The sequence below is a fragment of the Bufo gargarizans genome, chromosome 2 (assembly GCF_014858855.1).
Source record: "Bufo gargarizans isolate SCDJY-AF-19 chromosome 2, ASM1485885v1, whole genome shotgun sequence".
Lineage (NCBI taxonomy): Eukaryota > Metazoa > Chordata > Amphibia > Anura > Bufonidae > Bufo > Bufo gargarizans.
The window spans coordinates 55,893,885-55,917,822 of record NC_058081.1 but is presented as its reverse complement, the minus strand read 5'-3'; the positions used below and the strand labels follow the sequence as shown (position 1 = coordinate 55,917,822).

General features: G+C 44.4%; 1 protein-coding gene across 1 annotated transcript in view; it reads right to left on the bottom strand.

The window, feature by feature from the left end:
* The window catches only part of CNN1 (calponin 1), a 43,050-nt gene that overhangs the window by 4,919 nt on the left and 14,193 nt on the right, over window positions 1-23,938 (bottom strand). The window contains exons 2-3 of the mRNA XM_044278972.1: window positions 858-979; window positions 696-762 (exon numbers count right to left, since the gene is read on the bottom strand). Coding sequence (XP_044134907.1) covers window positions 696-762; window positions 858-979 — 189 coding nt within the window. The remainder of the gene's footprint in view (window positions 1-695; window positions 763-857; window positions 980-23,938) is intronic.

The window sequence follows — 23,938 nt, the reverse complement described above, 5'->3', positions numbered from 1 at the left end:
TTGTTAGGTGATGATCAGGATGGAGACCCAATCATTATTATTTTCCCTTATAGCATGGTTATAAAGGAAAATAATAGCATTCTGAATACAGAATGCAAAGTAAAATAGGGCTGGATGGGTTAAAAAAAAAGATATTTTTTTTAACTCACCTTAATCCACTTGATCGCGCAGCACGGCATCACTTCTGTCTGTCTTCTGTACTGTGTGCAGGAACAGGACCTGTGGGGACGTCACTCCGGTCATCACATGGTCCGTCACATGATCTTTTACCATGGTGATGGATCATGTGATGACCGGAGTGACGTCACCACAGGTCCTGTTCAGCAAAGGAGACAGACGAGATGCCGGGTAGCGCGATCAAGTGGACTAAGGTGAGTTAAAAAATTTTTAACCCCTCCAGTGCTATTTTACTATGCATTCTGTATTCAGAATGCTATTATTTTCCCCTATAACCATGTTATGAGGGAAAATAATACAATCTACACAACACCGATCCGGGTTTGGGTACCAAACATGCAGATTTTTCTCACGCGAGTGCAAAACGCATTACAATGTTTTGCACTCGCGGGGAAAAATCGTGCATGTTCCCGCAACGCACCCGCACCTGCACCTTTTCCCGCAACGCCCGTCTGAAAGAGGCCTAAGCCCTAGTGTCCTCAGTGTCAGTATGGTGCAGGAAAGCCACTCTCACTTACCTGATGCCAGTTTTGTGTAGACTCATTGATCTTCCTGACGGAGCCGGGCTGCAGCTTATTGATTAATCTGTGGGAGGCAGAAGGAAAAGTAGACATAAGTTTCCTAGGTCCGGACGACCCCCTACCATGAAGATATGACCAGTGGATCTGCGCTCTACTCACTCGCACAAGATGGCGCCATTTTTCAGGGACTCCATGAACTTGTTTTCAATTTTCTTTCCGGTTGTGCTTTCTATCCACTCCCTCAGCTCGGCCTCCAGGTGGGGGTTATACTTGGAGGCCAACTGAAAGTAAAGAAAGAAGCATGTCAGTAGTGGTGCTGTAACTACTACCCCCAGCGTTTATCTCAGCTGTATATCGCTGCAGGAAATTTTATAGAATACCGCCATACACATCAGTATGCTGCCAGTATGGTGGGACTGGATCAATAATTCCCCCAATAAGGTTTTTATTTTTGATGGGGGGGGCTTAAAGTGTTGCACAATTTGGTATATAAATGTTATGATTCTCTGGATATAAAATGCAATAAATTTATTACATTTGATTTGTCACAGAAATAAACATTCTAGCGCCAACCTAGATAAGGCCCATATCCATGAATGTAGGACTAGGACGCCATGTCTCAAATCGGCCTTGCTGCCCATAGCAACTAATCAGTGCTCGGCTTTTATTCCTTAGGCTGCTCAGAAGAAAATGAAAGCTGAGCTCTGATTGGTCGCTATTGGACACAAGGCTAGATGGTAACACAAGCTAAACCTACCCCTCTCCAGCATATAGTTTAGTCACTGAAATATCACAGTTGCCCATAGCAACCACACGCTACCCCCCCCCCCCCAAATATATAGTTTAGTCACTGAAATATCACAGTTGCCCATAGAAACCAATCACAAGCCAGCTTTTACTCTCCAAAGGGCCTGTGAAAACAGAGCTCGAATCCGGACGGTTGCTATGGGCAACTGCTCCACTTTTCTTTTGCTTCGGTTTTGATAAATCCCCCTCGTTGTACTAAAACCGGTATTACTAACCCAAAACACCAGCAACGCAACACAATCCAGCTCTTCCCCCGAGCGATCCCTGCAGGCCTGAGACACGATAGTAATGTACTACATATGGGCCCTTTAAAGGGTCCATCTGCTTAATTTCACATACTCATGCCACACGATTCATAGGTCGCCGTCCCTTTAACACTGGCACCATTTCTATGTTTTATTGTTACCAAATTCCGCAATTGGCGAATGTGCAGAAGAGCGCTGCGTTTATCTCGCTGGGCCCAGGCGGCAGCATGGCAGGCGTGTGCCCGCTTTTGGCTTTGTTCATTAGAGGTGTAATTAATCAGGGGAAATGAATCGTTACGTCAGGCCCAAAAAAAAATCTCCAACTTCCTAATATATTTCAGTTCCTCGCCATTTTCAAGATCTCTTCTTGCTGTCAGTGAAAGGGATCAATCTTGTTTACAGCCATAGACCTAAGAGAAATATTAGGTTGGTCCAGGTTTTGGGTCTTTTTGCGCCATTGTTCCCTGCTCAAGACCTTCCCCTGTAATACCATAACTGATAAAAAAGAGCCCCTGCCCTCACTGGAGGACTGTGGGAGTGAGAGGAAGACACCAAGGGAGACAGAGTTGTAGCTCGGCTTTTTGCTTTTCAGGTTCTCATTCACTGACAGCAAGCAGAGATCTTGAATGAGGAGAAAAGGAAACCGTATATTAGTAAGTTGCAGAACTTGTTCCGATCTCTCCTTCTAGGACAGGGGTGTCAAACTCAAATTCATCGGGGGCCGCATCAGCAGTTTGGTCACCCTCAAAGGGCCGGTTGTATCTGTAGGACTATGTGTCTACTCTTTATTATCATAAATTATTGTCACTGCGTTCAATTATTACTGTTTTTTGTAATAATGTAAGTAATAACTAGCTCTGAAAGCTTGACCTGCAAGCGCTGACTGGGGTCACATAGCATTATACTGATTTATGATGCTATGTAACCCTTACAGTTCTGGAATGTGTTGGATAACACTGACATAATGCTGTATTTTTCGCCCTATAAGACGCACCGGCCCATAAGACGCACCTAGGTTTTTGAGGAGGAAAATAAGAAGAAAAAAAATTTTGAACCAAAAGGTGTGCTTTTTTGAACTAATTGTGGTCTGTGGGTGACGCACTGTTATGGGGGATCTGTGGGTGATGCACTGTTATGGGGGATCTGTGGGTGACGCACTGTTATGGGGGATCTGTGGGTGACGCACTGTTATGGGGGATCTGTGGGTGACGCACTGTTATGGGGGATCTGTGGGTGACACTTATGGGGGATCTGTGGGTGACGCTTATGGGGGATCTGTGGGTGACACATATATAGCATCTTATGCTATGTGTCATCCACAGATCCCCTCCATAAGTGTCCCTGTAGTGACTGACCCTCAATACACGGGCTAGGGGCCGGCATCTGCTTTTATAATGACAGCGGGGCCCGTGCAGTGACTATTCTACTACACGGGCCCCGCTCACTGTATAATCGTATCTCTAATAGTTAATGGTTACCGTAGGTATATAATCGCATAAGGAGCGCTGTGTATTAACGGTACTTACAACTACAAGCGCTCGCCGAGAGGAGGCAGGCCGGGAGGACAGGCGCTGGCAGCGTGAGTCATACGTTATGCGCCCACACCGCCTGCTTCATTCATAAAGTGGGCGGCGCAGGCGCGTGACGTATGACTCACACTGCCAGCGCCCATCCTCCCGGCCTGCCTCCTCTCGGCGAGCGCTTGTAGTTGTAAGTACCGGTAATACACAGCGCTCCTTATGCGATTATATACATACGGTAACCATTAACTATTAGAGATACGATTATACAGTGAGCGGGGCCCGCGTAGTAGAATAGTCACTGCACGGGCCCCGCCGTCATTATAAAAGCAGATGCCGGCCCCCAGCCCCTCCTCCCTCACAGCTGATACACCCGATACAGGAGCCGGGAGGAGCGGGGGCCGCCTGCAGGAAGTGATAATAAAAGGTGAAGGCTGGCGGCGGCTACGCGGGCCACATGACGAGGTCTGGCAGGCCGGATTCGGCCCGCGGGCCTTGTGTTTGACACCCGTGTTCTAGGAGGTCGCCCCATCGTCAGGACATCCTGGGAGGGCAGTTATGAATCATGTGAGCTGCGCGGCTTTCGCACCTGGCGTCGGATCATGTGACTTGTTTACCACGTACACCTGCGCCATAGCCAAGAAAGAGGACGACGCTCAGTGTACAATCCTAAATATCACTCATACAGGGGGATGTGGGGGAGAGGAATGTAGGGGGGGGGGGCAGGAACTATGTGTGGGTGGTGTGAGGAGGGGGCAATTTCCAGCCCTCAGGGGCAGCATTCCGGCGTCTATGAAGTCTTTGTATAGAACAATGACCCGGTAAATGTGTGCGGCAGGAGTCAGCTACGTGAGACATCACCAGGCGGGCTGCCAGCCTTCACTGCATGCCAGACTGCCAGGACCACACAGCAGTGCCTCTAGAACAGCAGCTCTCAATGGCGGATTATAAAAGGGGATTTTGGGCTGCCACTCAGGGCTCCTGGGGAACCATGATCGTCCAAAACACCCATAAATGTTATTGGGCTTCGCATTTTCGTACTGCGTTGGGGTATGGGAGTCAATGGCTCCGACCCCACTGCTCCCACCAGGCCTGATGCCAATGAGATAGGAGAGCAGTGCAGGTGGTCGTGGTGGCATCATAGTGACTGCCCGCACCACAACCAAACCCACAGGCTGTTGTGGTGCAGGTGGAGCGGGAGTAAGGTGAGGGCGGTATTTTTTTAGTTTTTTTTGTTTATCACCACTGTTGGGGGCACGTAACTACTGGGGACATTATTACTGCTGGGGGCACTATAGGGCACATTATAACTGCTGGGGGCACTATAGGGCACATTCTAACTGCTGGGGGCACTATAGGGCACATTCTAACTGCTGGGGGCACTATAGGGCACATTATAACTGCTGGGGGCACTATAGGGCACATAACTGCTGGGGGCACTATAGGGCACATTATAACTGCTGGGGGCACTATAGGGCACATTATAACTGCTGGGGGCACTATAGGGCACATTATAACTGCTGGGGGCACTATAGGGCACATTATAACTGCTGGGGGCACTATAGGGCACATTATAACTGCTGGGGGCACTATAGGGCGCATTATAACTGCTGGGGGCACTATAGGGCACATTATAACTGCTGGGGGCACTATAGGGCGCATTATAACTGCTGGGGGCACTATAGGGCACATAACTGCTGGGGGCACTATAGGGCGCATTATAACTGCTGGGGGCACTATAGGGCGCATTATAACTGCTGGGGGCACTATAGGGCGCATTATAACTGCTGGGGGCACTATAGGGCACATTATAACTGCTAGGGGCCCTACAGGGAGTATTATAATTGCTGGAGGCACTATAGAGGCCATTATAACTACTGGGGGCACTATAGGGCGCATGATAACTGCTAGGGACACTATAGGGAGTATTATTGCTGGGGGGTTAATATTTCAGAATAACCCACTGGACCCAGGAGGTCAATAGATATAGTTCAATAGTCCTAAGACTATAAATTCCTGTTTGTGGTCTTTTTATTAAAACATAACTTTTATTTCTTATTCACATACACAAAAAAACAAAACAAAAAGGACTCTGTTGAGAGCTTTAAAAATACATATGGAGGGATATTTGACAGGAGGTAGGAGTATGTGTCACCATAATATCAGAGTGGGGGACACAATTATATCCTTCTATGAGTGGTATATAGTAGTCTAATGTGATTACTGACTGATTTGTTAAACTTGCCACCTGGCGTTGAGTTATAAGCTCAATTGTCTACTGGTGTCTTCTGGCACCAAACAATCAAAACTATTTAAACTATCACTCACTCATTAAGCAGATCGCCTGTATACTGTACTAATCACTACTTGAAGTGATTGATCCTACCCAAGGATATGCTGTATGCTATGTCGATTGCTGCTAACTATATCAATACTATCCCTGTCATATGAGCTGGTACGCACTGCGTCATTATTGCTGGGGGCACTATAGAGGCCATTATAACTGCTAGGGACACTATAGGGAGTATTATTGCTGGGGGCACTATAGAGGACATTATAACTGCTAGGGGCACTATAGGGAGTATTATAATTGCTGGAGGCACTATAGGGGCATAATAACTTCTGGGGGCACTATAGAGGCCATTATAACTACTGGGGGCACTATAGGGGCATTATGACTTCTGGGGACACTATAGGGGCATTATAACTGATTGGGCCATTATAGGGGGCATTATAACTGATTGGGCCATTATAGGGGGCATTATAACTGATTGGGCCATTATAGGGGGCATTATAACTGCTGGGGGCACTATAGGGGGGCCTTATTACTACTGGAGGCACTGTGGGGGCATTATTAATACTGGGGGTTCTGTGGGGGGCTGGGTCATTATTATTAATGAGCACAATATAGAGGGCACTACTACTAATGGGGGCACTCTTGGGGAGCATTATCGCTATTGGTGGTACTATTACTAATGAGGACACCCTGGGAGAGAATTATTTCTGGTGGGACTTTGGGAAGCACCATTGCTATGGCGAGACCATCTGTATGGCACTATTAATTCTGCAGTATAGTCTTTGGGGAGCACAGTAGGCACAGTATTGGGGTAGCAGCAGGATGGCAATGTTGGGGCACCAGGAGGAGGAGGATGATAGAAAATAGAAAAGTCTTTATGGAAGTACAGAATGGGAGTACATCCAGCAGTATCAAAACATAGTTCCAAACAATTCATAGTGTAAGGCTAGGTCTACATGTCGACAGATAGGGCACAACTACACTGCACCAATGTCGCGCAACAATTTGTATAATGGCAGTCTATGGTGTCGCACTGCAACATCTCGAATGGATTTTCTGCAACTGTCGCAGTCGTAGCATGTTGCAGTGCGACACCATAGACTGCCATTATACAAATTGTTGCGCGACAAATGTAGACCTAGCCTAAATCTTCCCAGATAGAAATTTGTGGATATAAGCAAGGATGGGAGTTGTAGTACTTATCCTCTCTATATTTCTTAAAGTCTCTCTCTCTGCAGCATCTAAAGCTGGCAATAAGGTTCTTGCAAACGTGTCTGTAATTCCCAGCGGAGGGGTGCAGAATTAAGATACGAATGGCCAGGACCGTGTCTAAGTGTGAAGGGTGTATTACTAATATCCCCCTTACTGCAGTAAAGTTTCTATCAGCCTTAGGCCTCATGCACACGACAGTATTTTTTCACGGTCCGCAAAACGTTGTTCCGTGATCCGTTTCCGTTTTTGTTTCCGTGTGTCTTCCTTGATTTTTGGAGGATCACCAGACATGAAGGAAAGTAAAAAAATAATCTAAGTCAAGTTTGCCATGCAAATGATAGGAAACAAAAACGGACACGGACGCGGATGACAATCTTGTGTGCCTCCGTGTTTTTTCACGGACCCATTGACTTGAATGGGTCCGTGAATCGTTGTCCGTGAAACAAATAGGACAGGTCCTATTTTTTTGATGGACTGAAAACACGGATCACGGGCGCGGATGACAAACGGTGCATTATCCGAGTTTTCAACGGACCCATTGAAAGTCAATGGGTCTGCAGAAAATCACAGAAAACGGAACAACGGACACGGGACACAACAACGGTCGTGTGCATGAGGCCTTAATCAGCAAATACCTTACAGACTGACTCCAGCGCTCAGCCTTGTAGATTCTGGAATACTATACAGTAGATATGGCTTCCTTGATGTAAATATCTCAGAGACAGTGATTCTCTGGGACTTCTGGGGAGTGAGCACAGAGAGCGTCTCTCTCAAGATGAGACTCAAACTAAACTAGGGGAGGACCTAGGTCCAACTCCTAGTCTCCTACAGGATAGAGTCAGGATTGTTAACCCTGACTGATCCACAGAAAACTGTACGAGTACAATCAAATACATCAGAACATTAAATAACATTTAAATAACAAGAATCAAGCAATTTTGCAAGCAGGGTTCTGCAGATGTAATAGGTATGCGGTGCTGTATTCTCCTGTATGTTTGGTAGCACTGAATATAATGTCCATTAAAATATCTCTTTAGCACTGAAGGGGGGGGGGGGGGTTTATACTGTGTAGTATACTTCTTTTTTTTTTGTACTTTTTGAAAAACAGTCCAGGGCCTTTGGGACATCTAGAATAACAGCACCTCTAGGACAGCAGTGCTTCTAAGAGAGCAGCACCTCTACTACAGCAGCACCTCTGGGCCAGCGGCACCTCTCGGATAGCAGGACCTCTAGGACAGCAGCATGCTAGTTGTAGACATCTTGAGTTTGGCCATATTAGAGCGCATCATTATAACAGTGCAGGAGTCTATTATAGGGGTCCCTGTGACTCAGAGGTCAAGCGATGGAAGCTCTACGGTCCAGTCTGTAAATCTCTACTAAAACAGTATTATGCAAGATCAGCAGTACACAGCCCTCAATATGGGGGACCTGAGATAAGGAATCAGGAGGATCAGGATGAACAGTGTTAAGGCGATACTGGGAATGTGAATGGGCGGATGGGGAGGATGGAGCTATATCAGGGTTTAGAGGGCTAGGCCTTAACCCTGCTTTCACACCTGAGCGTTTCTCAAACGCGCGTTTCTTGTCATAGTAAACGCGCGTTTGACGCGCGTTTGTGTGATTGACTGCAGTGTCCTATAGCCACAAACGCGCGTCAAAACGCCCCAAAGAAGCTCAAGAACTTGATTATGCGTCGGGCGTTTTACAGCGCGATTGTACGCGCTGTAAAACGTCCAAGTGAGAACCATTCCCACAGGGAAGCATTGGTTTTCATGTGTTGAGCGTTTTACAGCGCGTTTGAACGCGCTGTAAAACGCTCAGGTGTGAACTTAGGGTTAAGTAGAGTACAGGTGTATTTTGGGGTCACAGAGATAGCAGTGTACAGACCAGGGTGTGCAGGAGCAGCAGAGCAGATAGGGGGTAGCATAGATTCAGCAGGAATAACGGAGTGGACAGGAAGGAGGGATGATGAGGATGATGATGCAGTGACACTAAACTCTCTCCGCTCTGCCAACTCAAACATTGACAGATCTGGAATTGACCAAACTAGGGAGCAGAGACGGGACACAGACCCCCATCCTCAGATACACAGCCCTGCTACACCCAGACAGGAGGGGCGTGCTTCATCTCACGCTCTGTCTACTTAATACAGAGAGGCCTGCGTCTGCTGCAGAACATCTCACCTACAGCAAAGCGCCCTGTGGTCTTGAATACAAACCATTTCATGGTGGGGAATGTAGTGCTGCATGGTTAGCTGAGACCATATCACACATGAAAGGCTTAGATACACAGGCTCAGAAGATGACATCACACATGAAAGGCTTAGATACACAGGCTCAGAAGATGACATCACACATGAAAGGCTTAGATACACAGGCTCAGAAGATGACACCACACATGAAAGGCTTAGATACCTAGGCTCAGAAAATATCACAAATGAAAGGCTTAGATACGCAGGCTCAGCAGACAGTATCACCTTGGATGGACCTAGATACGCAGGCTCAGCACAGCTGCCCTTTAGAAATTACATTTTCTGACGTATGATACTTTATAGGACGTTCTTTGTCCACATTAGTGTAACTACTATAATTTCTTGTTTTGTTATGCTATAAATGTGATTTTACGGCGTTTTTTGTGACCAATGCAGGGTTTTGGTTTTTTGTATCATTTTTTATGCATAATTGTATAATATTTTTATTTTTATTTTAGAAAATGTAAGTGTATATTTTGTGACAGTGTTTCAGGTTACCGTATGGTTTTATATTTGTGTTTGTCGTCTCACATCCATAATTGTGATATAGTACGCGTCTATTTTAGGGTAGCATTGCAACAAGGGCAAGGATCTTTTGGAGTGCCGTTTTTTTTTTTTTTATAAATAATTTTTAATATTTTTTTCCACTTTTTTGTCAAAAAAAAAGACCACTGGGGACTGTACACAGTAGTCCCAGTTACGTGAGAAATGAGCCCTTTAGCCACAAGTATTGTCACTGTTAGGGCAGATCTGGGTCTAGTTAGGTTGAGCGGCAGATTCCTGCAATCGTTGGTGCTTGTTGAGTATGTGAGACAAGAGAAGACAGAAGCAGTGAAAAAACCACTACTGTCTTCTCTCTGGGTCCTCAGCAGTACCTGACGGCTGGGCACCCAACATGCAGCTGCCCGGTCACTCGGGCACACTCCTTAAACCCGTGCCGTATATATATACGGTTTGTTAATTGTATAATACACCTCCAGAATACCACTCATACCCTAAGGCCTCCTGCACACGACCGTGGGTGTCCCGTTGCCGTATTGCGGACCCCATGTGCGGATCCGCAATATACGGGCACCGTTCCGAGCGCATTCCGCATCACGGATGCCGACCCATTCACTTCAATAGGTCCGGAGATGCGGAACGGAAGCACGGAACAAGTGAACGGGTCCGCGATCAGCTGCGGCTGCCCCACGGACGGTGTGGACCACAGCACAGCCATGGGGCGCACACGTTCGTGTGCAGGATGCCTTAACTAAAGAATCCAGACCAGTGACAACATGTTGGGGTGTCCCATGTCTTTTCATTTAAAGGAGAGAAATGGTAAGTAATACTGCCACAGAGTGCATATATAAAAGTGCCATAATAGTACCCATAGAATACCACTATACAGTCCCTGTGTATTGTAGCCATGGAGTGCACACATGATAGTTCCATAATAACACTGCTATACAGTGCTCAAATAATAATTAAGGATATAACTTGATAAATTGAGAGCTGGCATTCTGACTTTGGTTGAGGCCATGGTGGGAGTTGGAGTCCCTGATCCATGGAGGGTCCAGATATATTGCTCCAGTCGCCCATACTATAATCCAGTTCTGGTGACAGAAAACCAGGACCCGACACAAACTTACCAAGCATAAATATACCACAAGAATGGGCGCCATATTCTTAAAGGGGTTATACCACCAGAAATACCGTTATGTAGCTGACGGACATTAGCGATTCGCCCATGTCAGCACTACATAACAGTGTGTTTCTAACATTTGTCCCTGCAGCCGTTTTTGTAAAAAAAAAAGCACTTTTATAATATGCTAATGAGCCTCTAGGTGCTATGTGGGAGTAAAATCAGCACCTAGAGGCTCCGTCTACTCACCCTTTATCCCGCCCAGGTCCTCTGTTCTGCCCGCCCCGCTTCGGCGCAGGCGCGGTGAGTGAATGATGCGCTTCTGGTGCCGGATTCCTCACTGCGCCTGCGCCGACTACGTCACAGTGAGGAAGCCGGCATCAGGAGAGCGGCCTTCACTCACTGCGCCTGCGCCGAAGACAGAAGTGAACGGCGCAGGCGCAGGATTTCATCAACGATGCGGTGGACCGTGGCATCAATCAAGAGGAGCGGGGCGGGCAGAACAGAGGACCTGGGCGGGATAAAGCGTGAGTAGACGGAGCCTCTAGGTGCTGATTTTACGCCCACATAGCACCTAGAGGCTCATTAGCATATTATAAAAGTGCTTCTTTTTTTTTACCAAAATGGCTGCAGGGAGAAAGGTAAAAAACATACGGTTATGTAGTGCTGACATGGGCGCATCGCTAATGTCAGTCAGCTACATAACGGTATTTCTGGTGGTAGAAACCCTATCTACATTATATAAATGAATGAAAAAAGTAAAGATCAGACATCATATACTACATAACAATCTCTAAGAAAGCTAGAACCAGCCCCGTACCTTGCATTGGTCCAGAGATCTCCCCATTCATTGCTCCAATTGTTCTCCCCTAGATTTATCTTAAGATGACAGCTTAGGGGCATTCCCTTTTTTGGGGGGCATGTCCTTTCTGCTGCAGCTCTCTTTCTTGCCAGTTGAAGGATAGAACTGAGAATGTGCGACCATCTCAGTAGGTGGACATACAACTTACTATGCAGAACACCAGGGGGCACCAGTATAATGAATTAAAAGAAATATCTCAGAACTTTGTAACAGAATGTGAATTATAATAGTAACTCATTTTTCAAGCTGAATATATTAAAATAACATTTAATGGTCGCACAGCCCCTTTAAGTGCACCCTTGAGGAACCCTACTTTACCACCTGTAAGATAAGATTTATAGCTCTGCTCTCACATACCTCTCAACTACTCAAAACATGGCTGAAGTAGTTTTACTTGTGTCACATAAATATAAACTCCTGACAGATCCGAGTTCCCAGCTTTCCTAAAATACCTTGGGCCGTTTCCTTCTATTTTGGGTTTGGCACATACTTAAAAATATCTGCTGGTAAATATGTGACCGATATCCCCCAGCAAAATGTTACCGCTCAGAGCAAAGTAAAGAAAAATGTGTTTACATTGCTGCATACAGAATTCTGCTGGTTGCCCTTGGAAACAGACAGCAGTTTAACGCCACTCATGTGTCAGACATGTGACCTAACAGCCGACCTCTCATTACTCTGTGTCGTTTGAGATATCACAAGGCACTGCTCTCTGGTGACAGAAAAACGTCAGAATTCTGAAAATAGCCTAAGACATAAATGGAGGAGGAAACATTGTATATGTCAAAATGAGTATAACGTACGTGGAAGAAAGGATTTACATGACACACTTCTCCTATGTCCTGGTGGGACGGAGGTTCTAGAACATGGATGTCAAACTCATGGCCCTCCAGATGTTGCAAAACTACAACTCCCATCATTCCCTGATAGCTGTAGTATGCCCAGGCATGATGGGAGTTGTAGTTTTGCAACAGCTGGAGGGCCACGAGTTTGACATCCCTGTTCTAGAACATGGCTATTATTAATACGTACACACTGAGAAATTATAATTATGGACATACTAAATGACATTAAAGTTATTTGATGACTCCCTGGACACCAGGGACATTAGAATTAGCCCACTAGACAGCAGGGACATCAGCATTAGCTCACTAGACACCAGGAACATTAATATTAGCCCACTAGACACCAGGGACATTAATATTAGCCCACTAGACACCAGGAACATTATCATTAGCCAACTAGACACCAGGAACATTAATATTAGCCCACTAGACACCAGGGACATTAATATTAGCCCACTAGACACCAGGGACATCAGCATTAGCCCACTAGACACCAGGGACATCAGCATTAGCTCACTAGACACCAGGGACATCAGCATTAGCTCACTAGACACCAGGGACATCAGCATTAGCTCACTAGACACCAGGGACATCAGCATTAGCTCACTAGACACCAGGAACATTATCATTAGCCAACTAGACACCAGGAACATTAGTATTAGCCAACTAGACACCAGGGACATTAATATTAGCCCACTAGACACCAGGGACATTAATATTAGCCCACTAGACACCAGGAACATTAATATTAGCCCACTAGACACCAGGGACATCAGCATTAGCCCACTAGACACCAGGGACATCAGCATTAGTCCACTGGACACCAGGGACATCAGCATTAGCCAACTAGACACCAGGAACATTAGTATTAGCCAACTAGACACCAGGGACATTAATATTAGCCCACTAGACACCAGGGACATTAATATTAGCTCACTAGACACCAGGAACATTAATATTAGCCCACTAGACACCAGGGACATCAGCATTAGTCCACTAGACACCAGGGACATCAGCATTAGCTCACTAGACACCAGGGACATTAATATTAGCCCACTAGACACCAGGGACATCAGCATTAGCCCACTAGACACCAGGGACATTAATATTAGCCCACTAGACACCAGGAACATTAATATTAGCCCACTAGACACCAGGGACATCAGCATTAGCCCACTAGACACCAGGGACATTAATATTAGCCCACTAGACACCAGGGACATTAATATTAGCCCACTAGACACCAGGGACATCAGCATTAGCCCACTAGACACCAGGGACATCAGCATTAGCTCACTAGACACCAGGAACATTATCATTAGCCAACTAGACACCAGGAACATTAGTATTAGCCAACTAGACACCAGGGACATTAATATTAGCCCACTAGACACCAGGGACATTAATATTAGCCCACTAGACACCAGGAACATTAGTATTAGCCAACTAGACACCAGGGACATTAATATTAGCCCACTAGACACCAGGGACATTAATATTAGCCCACTAGACACCAGGGACATCAGCATTAGCCCACTAGACACCAGGGACATCAGCATTAGCTCACTAGACACCAGGAACATTATCATTAGCCAACTAGACACCAGGAACATTAGTATTAGCCAACTAGACACCAGGGACATTAATATTAGCCCACTAGACACCAGGGACATTAATATTAGCCCACTAGACACCAGGGACATTAATATTAGCCCACTAGACACCAGGAACATTAATATTAGCCCACTAGACACCAGGGACATCAGCATTAGCCCACTAGACACCAGGGACATCAGCATTAGCCAACTAGACACCAGGAACATTAGTATTAGCCAACTAGACACCAGGGACATTAATATTAGCCCACTAGACACCAGGGACATTAATATTAGCTCACTAGACACCAGGAACATTAATATTAGCCCACTAGACACCAGGGACATCAGCATTAGCCCACTAGACACCAGGGACATCAGCATTAGCCCACTAGACACCAGGGACATCAGCATTAGCTCACTAGACACCAGGAACATTATCATTAGCCAACTAGACACCAGGAACATTAGTATTAGCCAACTAGACACCAGGGACATTAATATTAGCCCACTAGACACCAGGGACATTAATATTAGCCCACTAGACACCAGGAACATTAGTATTAGCCAACTAGACACCAGGAACATTAATATTAGCCCACTAGACACCAGGGACATTAATATTAGCCCACTAGACACCAGGGACATCAGCATTAGCCCACTAGACACCAGGGACATCAGCATTAGCTCACTAGACACCAGGAACATTATCATTAGCCAACTAGACACCAGGAACATTAGTATTAGCCAACTAGACACCAGGGACATTAATATTAGCCCACTAGACACCAGGGACATTAATATTAGCCCACTAGACACCAGGAACATTAATATTAGCCCACTAGACACCAGGGACATCAGCATTAGCCCACTAGACACCAGGGACATCAGCATTAGTCCACTGGACACCAGGGACATCAGCATTAGCCAACTAGACACCAGGAACATTAGTATTAGCCAACTAGACACCAGGGACATTAATATTAGCCCACTAGACACCAGGGACATTAATATTAGCTCACTAGACACCAGGAACATTAATATTAGCCCACTAGACACCAGGGACATCAGCATTAGCCCACTAGACACCAGGGACATCAGCATTAGCCCACTAGACACCAGGGACATCAGCATTAGCTCACTAGACACCAGGAACATTATCATTAGCCAACTAGACACCAGGAACATTAGTATTAGCCAACTAGACACCAGGGACATTAATATTAGCCCACTAGACACCAGGGACATTAATATTAGCCCACTAGACACCAGGAACATTAGTATTAGCCAACTAGACACCAGGGACATTAATATTAGCCCACTAGACACCAGGGACATTAATATTAGCCCACTAGACACCAGGGACATCAGCATTAGTCCACTAGACACCAGGGACATTAGCATTAGCCCACTAGACACCAGGGACATTAGAATTAGCCAACTAGACACCAGAGACATTAGTATTAGTCCACTAGACACCAGAGACATTAGTATTAGCCCACTAGACACCAGGAACATTAATATTAGCCCACTAGACACCAGGGACATCAGCATTAGTCCACTAGACACCAGGGACATCAGCATTAGCCCACTGGACACCAGGAACATCAGCATTAGCCCACTGGACACCAGGAACATCAGCATTAGCCCACTGGACACCAGGGACATCAGCATTAGCCCACTGGATACCAGGAACATCAGCATTAGCCCACTGGACACCAGGAACATCAGCATTAGCCCACTGGACACCAGGGGCATTAGCATTAGACCACTAGCCCACTTAATGTTTCTTGTGGACGGCCACACAGAATCACCCACTCTCAGGTCCGGACCATTCATACGTCTCCTGTCAGCCACACGCTTATATCAGTTGCCCATCTTTTTCAGGTTATTTGGAATTTTCCGCCAAATAGAAGACAAAGAAGAGGAAAATTGTTCCTCCTCAGGAATACCGGAAGTTTGAGAACCAGAAAATGTGCCAAACTGTGGATGGAACCCATATGCCCCAAAAAACGGCGACTTATCAGTGGACTCCTGTTTACGGTTATTAATGGCAAACTCAGCTAATGACAAGAATGAAGACCACTCCTCCTGGTTCTCCGAAACAAAACATCTCAAGTAAGTCTCCAGAATCTGATTGGTGCGCTCCGTCTGTCCTTTCAACTGGGGATGAAAAGCCGAAGAAAAGGACAACTGTACCCCCAGTCAAGTACAGAACGCTTTCCAGAATCTGGAAACAAACTGAGTCCCCCGATCAGACACCACATCAGAGGGAATGCCATGTAGTTTTACAACGTTATTGACAAACACCTGTGCAAGAGTCTTGGCATTAGGTAGAGCCGGCAATGCTATAAAATTAGTCATTTTTCTAAACCGATCAACTACCACCAGGATCACGTTTTTTCCCGAAGATTTCGGTAAATCCGTGATAAAGTCCATGGGCAAATGCGTGCAAGGTCTGGACGGGATGGGTAACAGAAGAAGAGATCCAGAAGGCTGAGTATGTGTCACCTTAGCACAAGCACAGGTACAACAGGCTGACACATAGTCCTCAACACATTTGCGCAGCCCGGCCACCAAAATCTGCACAAGATAAGATCGACAGTGGATCTACTCCCAGGGTGTCCAGCCAAGACAGTTCAGTGATGTTCCTCAAATACCTTATGACGTAAGTCTGAAGGAACAAACCATTTCCCTGGAGGACAAGAGTCCGGAGCATCTTCTTGGGCCTCCAACACCTTAGCCTCAAGATCAGGATATAGGGCAGATATGACTACCCTTCAGACAAAATGGGAATAGGATCTTTAGAATCACCCCCCCCCCCCCCCCCCCAAGGAAAGCTGCGCGACAAAGCTTCCGCCTTGACGGTCTTAACCCTAGGGCGGTAGGTGACAATGAAGTTAAATCTGGTGAAAAACAGCGACCATCTGGCCTGCCTTGGATTCAGTCGGTCATTTAGCTGACTCAAGGTAAGCCAGATTTTTGTGATCAGTAATTACCGTAATAGAATGAATTGCTCCTTCCAACCAATGGCACCATTCTTCAAAAGCCAACTTAATGGCCAGCAATTCCCTATTACCCACGTCATAATTTCTTTCAACAGTGGATGATGATTAATAACAAACATACATATCTAAATGCGGGGGGGGGGGGGGGGGGGGGGGCGGGGGGCTTGACTTGAGTCATCTACTGATCAGTGATCATTAGAGCTGCAGGAATAAATAACATCTAAATGTCTGGTGGGGTAGATGGGGGGAGGGGGGGGGGTAGATGATCTAACCCAGCACCCCTTCCCCCATCAGCCCTTGTCCTACCACCCCATCTACCCGTACCCCTGCAAAACTTGCTAGCTTTTATTCTGTCTTGTTGACAGGATTTTGTTTATTTATATTAAGATTATGTGGTTATTGTCTTATATGACTTGTTTTTGCCAGTTATTTCTATCTTTATATGGATCTAAAGAGGTTGTGCATTTGTTTACAGCTATAGTTAATTGGTACATTAAACTGTGCATATTCATGTAAGTATTTAGTAAACACTCCACAAGTTGGGGGGGCGCACTTGGGCAGCTCAGCCTCTGTTGGTGGTGGACCCTGTCCCAGCCCTGCTCACACGATCCTTATGAGTCTCCATGTCTGGAGAATAAATTTGCATGCCACCCAGATAAACAACAACAAATCTCCCCACCAGATGTTGAAAGATGTCATTGATAAAGTATTGAAAAACCGCTGGAGCGCTGTTTAACCCAAAGGGCATGACCAGGTTTTCAAAATGACCCTCAGGGGTATTAAATGCGGTCTTCCACTCATCCCCCTCCCTGATCCTTACCAGATTATATGCCCCCCTCAGATCCAATTTAGAGAACACCTTGGCACTCACAATCTGACTAAAACAAATCCGGAATCAAAGGAAGGGGGTGAGGATCACAGATGGAAACACGGTTGAGCTCACGGAAATCCAGACATGGTCTAAGGGTACCAACCCAGCAGCCACTGGGGATTTGGATGGTCTGATAAGACCCTTCGCCAAGCTCTCGGTCCTTTTTTTCGGGCTCCGAAAGATTATACAACCGAGATTTGGGCAGTTTAGCTCCAGGAATAAGATTGACGGGACAATCATACTCCTGATGCGGGGGTAACTCCTGGTTACCACTCTCGGAAAACATAGAAAAACATATCAGATTATTCGGAAATGAACGAGGGTACAGTTTTAGTGGTGCAAAAATCTCTCTAATCGAGAATCTGTCTCGCTTGCCAGTCGATGGTAGGGTTATGTTTGCTTAACCATGGTAAACCCAAAACCATCGGAGCAGGCAGACCCTCCAACACATAACACGAGACAGATTCCCGATGGAAATCACCCACTCTTAAATGAATGTCATTTACCACCTGCGACAGGCATTTTTGGGTAAGAGGTGCAGAATCAATTGCAAAGACAGAAATGACACTGAATTCAGAGCAATAGATCTCTGCGTTCTCTCTGCCGTAAACCACGCAACTTGGTCTCAGCCTGAGAGATCGGATCCGGGTCATCATAAATAAGCTAAAAAACATTCATCTACCGACTGGAGGGAAGGTGATCCGGTCGGCAGAGAAAAAGCGCCCAAGATGTGCATTATCCTTAAGCAAAAAAATGATCATACCCACACGTTGACACTCATCCCCAGAAAAGTATGGACGCAGCTTAAAGTACAATTTACACGATTCCCTGAACCAAATAAAATTGTCACTACCCCCAGAAAATCTGTCCGGGAGGGCAACCTTTGGTTCAGGGCAGGCCTGGTACCCACCATTGGAACCAGCCGCCTGTGTCTCTGAATCCGTAAGACTGTCGCGCGGAGGTCAGCTACTTCCAAAGACAGTCCCTGCAGCTGTTCGACCAGTACAGACATAGGATCCATAGTTGCACTGACCTGAACGTTTTTTTTTGATAATGTCATGATCAGTGTGGGGGGGACGACGACTCCACACTGAACACAGGAGGGGAGAGGAACAGTAACTGGGCCTGGAAACTAGGGAAGAAACAGGTCATCTCCTAGACAACCCTAATCCAGGTCCTGACTACCCATAAATATGAATAGACCTTGAAGGTAGGAATATTCATAAGCAGGATACCCAGTGGTGTATCTTGGTTTTGTGCTGCCCTAGGCGAGACTAAACTCGGGCGGCCCCCTAATATAAATTTGACCCACCCCTTCCTGTCAAGGCCAAACCCCTTTCTCTCTAAACCCCACCTCTTCCTATGTGCCATCCACAGATCCCCCTCACCTAAACAGTGTCATCCACAGATCCCCCTCCCCGACGCTCACAGGAGTACATTTATAAACTAATCAGTAACTTTAACTTTAATCATTGCTGATCTCTTTACTTGGATACCGTACTCTGTCTTAGCTCCGGTAACAACAGGCAGTGCGGGCGGGCGGGCGGTGCTCACTCACTGACGTCACGCGCCTGCGCCGCCTAGTGGGAGGAGCAGGCGTGTGACATCAGTGAGTGAGCGCCACCCGCCCGCACTGCCTGCTGTTACCGGAGCTAAGACAGAGTAAGGTATCCAAGTAAAGAGATCAGCAATGATTAAAGTTAAAGTTACTGATTAGTTTATAAATGTACTCCTGTGAGCGGCCTGGCCCTCTATATTATAACCCCCAGGCAAGCGTCCCCGTCACCATGAGAACGCCTGGGGGTTAGAATATACCATCGGATTTGAGTTTTCACAATCTCACTGAGATCGTGAAAACTCAGATCCGATGGTATATTCTAACCCCCAGGCAAGCGTCCCCGTCACCATGGGAACGCCTGGGGGTTAGAATATACCATCGGATCTTCTGAGTATACCGGCATATAAGACAGATGGGACAAGGGGCAAACAAGGCATTTTGCCGCTCCATTGGCAAGTGCCGCCCTAGGCAAATGCCTTGTTTGCCTTGTGATAGATACGCCACTGAGGATACCTAGGCTCTGATTTCCCTATAAGGCCCTGAAATAAGTATAGGACCAGAGACAACCCATTCCTCCCCAGATGGACAAATGGAAGTCTCTGTCTCCGGCCCAGATACAACAACAGGGAATATAACAAATACAAACAAAAGAAGAACAGGAACACCAGGGAGGATCTCACACCAGCTCAGCCAAACCCAAATTAAGCTATCAACCGCATAGTCAGAAGGGTGGGGTGAGACTATAAAGGGTAGAAGTGATGACCACTGAGCAACAGCTGAGAAAAGGGAAGTGATCTTTAACCCTATCAACACTGAATCAAAAGAAATTAAGAAAGCTGTTATATTCCTCCACGCTCAGCCAATCTCCTTGATTTCCTGACATCAGTCACATAAGGGACCGTGACAGAGATGTTACTAACCCCCAAGACATCAGGGATGTTATAAACCCGCCAGACACCAGAGATGTTACCGGTAAAACACCAGGAATGTTGTTAATCCTCCAGACACCAGGGATGTTGTTAACCCACCAGACACCAGAGATGTTGTTAACCCACCAGACACCAGGGATGTTGTTAACCCACCAGACACCAGGGATGTTATTAACCCACCAGACACCAGGGATGTTGTTAACCCCCCAGAGACCAGGGATGTTGTTAACCCCCCAGAGACCAGGGATGTCTTTAACCCCCCCCCCCCTTCCCCAGACACCAGGGTTGGTGTTGACCCCCCAGACATCAGGGATGTTATTAACCCACCAGACACCAGGGATGTTATTAACCTACCAGACACCAGGGATGTTATTAACCTACCAGACACCAGGGATGTTATTAACCTACCAGACACCAGTAATGTTGTCAACCCCCAGACACCTGGGATGTTAACCCAATAGTCAACAAGAATATTTACGTTAATACTATTATTTAACCCAATAGACACCAAAAAAAAAACATTATACCCATATTATAACCAAATAAATTATTTTTATGGTGTAAATCATTAAGCATTAATAAATGATTATTTTACTAATAAATGTAAAAAAAATGAGACAGACAGAGATGATATTGTTCCGGGCTGGGAACGTCATTGTTTCCATACTTGTGCACACACATGGAATGTCTGGTAGGCTTCTGTATATGATGAATGCAGATGTTCTGCCACAAACTGAACAGCATGAGCTCTATCCTCATCAGCTCGTCTAAATAGTAGTAATTAGTCTGACACCCGTAAAAGGAGCGCGGGCGAGACCGGTCCCACAGGACGCATTAGTTCTCTCTGCTGAAGGAGTGTATGGACTGAGCACCCAAAGCACTGCACAGGTGCAAAGACAGCTCCAACCCTAATGTTTTTTATTGGACAGAGTCATTTGGGAACTGTACGGATGGAGCAAAGATAAAATATATTATTGTAACCATTAATTATTACGGTAGACATTTCATTTTATTGTTAACCCATTAACCAATATTATTACTATTATTATTATTATTATTATTAATCATCAGATAACTGCAACCAGACAATATATTATAACATACAACCTGTAGGCGATATAAATAAGGGAAAAACAAATGCCAAACTTTTCTTCTTATACTATTTGTTATGTTTATGTTGAATTTATTGCAAAGCTGTTAACATTTTTGCTTACCACCGCACAACTATATGCGTTGTGGCGGTAAGCTCTTAACTATATCTTTACGTATATAAGCTCTGGATTGCAGTGTGATTTGCTGGCATCCAGTGGCGCTGCAGATAACTGTGACTGCGCTCTCAATAGGATTCTGGAGATCAGGCAAACTGGTAGTATCTATACACTGATAATAATCACACCGTATAATGGTATCTATACACTGATAATAATCACACCGTATAATGGTAGTATCTATACACTGATAATAATCACACCGTATAATGGTAGTATCTATACACTGATAATAATCACACCGTATAATGGTAGTATCTATACACTGATAATAATCACACCGTATAATGGTAATATCTATACACTGATAATAATCACACCGTATAATGGTAGTATCTATACGCTGATAATAATTACACCGTATAATAGTAGTATCTATACACTGATAACAATCACTCCGTATAATGGTAGTATCTATACACTGATAATAATCACACCGTATAATGGTAGTATCTATACACTGATAATAATCACACAGTATAATGGTAGTATCTATACGCTGATAATAATCACACCGTATAATGGTAGTATCTATACGCTGATAATAATCACGTATAATGGTAGTATCTATACACTGATAATAATCACACCGTATAATGGTAGTATCTATACACTGATAATAATCACACCGTATAATGGTAGTATCTATACACTGATAATAATCACACCGTATAATGGTAGTATCTATACACTGATAATAATCACACCGTATAATGGTAGTATCTATACACTGATAATAATCACACTGTATAATGGTAGTATCTATACACTGATAATAATCACACTGTATAATGGTAGTATCTATACACTGATAATAATCACACCGTATAATGGTGGTATCTATACACTGATAATAATCACACTGTATAATGGTAGTATCTATACACTGATAATAATCACACCGTATAATGGTAGTATCTATACACTGATAATAATCACACTGTATAATGGTAGTATCTATACACTGATAATAATCACACCGTATAATGGTAGTATCTATACACTGATAATAATCACACAGTATAATGGTAGTATCTATACACTGATAATAATCACACTGTATAATGGCAGTATCTCTACACTGATAATAATCACACTGTATAATGATAGTATCTATACACTGATAATAATCACACCGTATAATGGTGGTATCTATACACTGATAATAATCACACTGTATAATGGTAGTATCTATACACTGATAATAATCACACAGTATAATGGTAGTATCTATACACTGATAATAATCACACTGTATAATGGTAGTATCTATACACTGATAATAATCACACTGTATAATGGTAGTATCTATACACTGATAATAATCACACAGTATAATGGTAGTATCTATACACTGATAATAATCACACTGTATAATGGTAGTATCTATACACTGATAATAATCACACTGTATAATGGTAGTATCTATACACTGATAATAATCACACCGTATAATGGTAGTATCTATACGCTGATAATAATCACACCGTATAATGGTAGTATCTATACGCTGATAATAATCACACCGTATAATGGTAGTATCTATACGCTGATAATAATCACACCGTATAATGGTAGTATCTATACACTGATAATAATCACACCGTATAATGGTAGTATCTATACGCTGATAATAATCACACCGTATAATGGTAGTATCTATACACTGATAATAATCACACCGTATAATGGTAGTATCTATACACTGATAATAATCACACCGTATAATGGTAGTATCTATACACTGATAATAATCACACTGTATAATGTTAGTATCTATACACTGATAATAATCACACCATATAATGGTAGTATCTATACACTGATAATAATCACACTGTATAATGGTAGTATCTATACACTGATAATAATCACACCGTATAATGGTAGTATCTATACACTGATAATAATCACACAGTATAATGGTAGTATCTATACACTGATAATAATCACACTGTATAATGGCAGTATCTCTACACTGATAATAATCACACTGTATAATGATAGTATCTATACACTGATAATAATCACACCGTATAATGGTGGTATCTATACACTGATAATAATCACACTGTATAATGGTAGTATCTATACACTGATAATAATCACACCGTATAATGGTAGTATCTATACACTGATAATAATCACACCGTATAATGGTAGTATCTATACGCTGATAATAATCACACCGTATAATGGTAGTATTTATACACTGATAATAATCACACCGTATAATGGTAGTATCTATACACTGATAATAATCACACCGTATAATGGTAGTATCTATACACTGATAATAATCACACTGTATAATGTTAGTATCTATACACTGATAATAATCACACCATA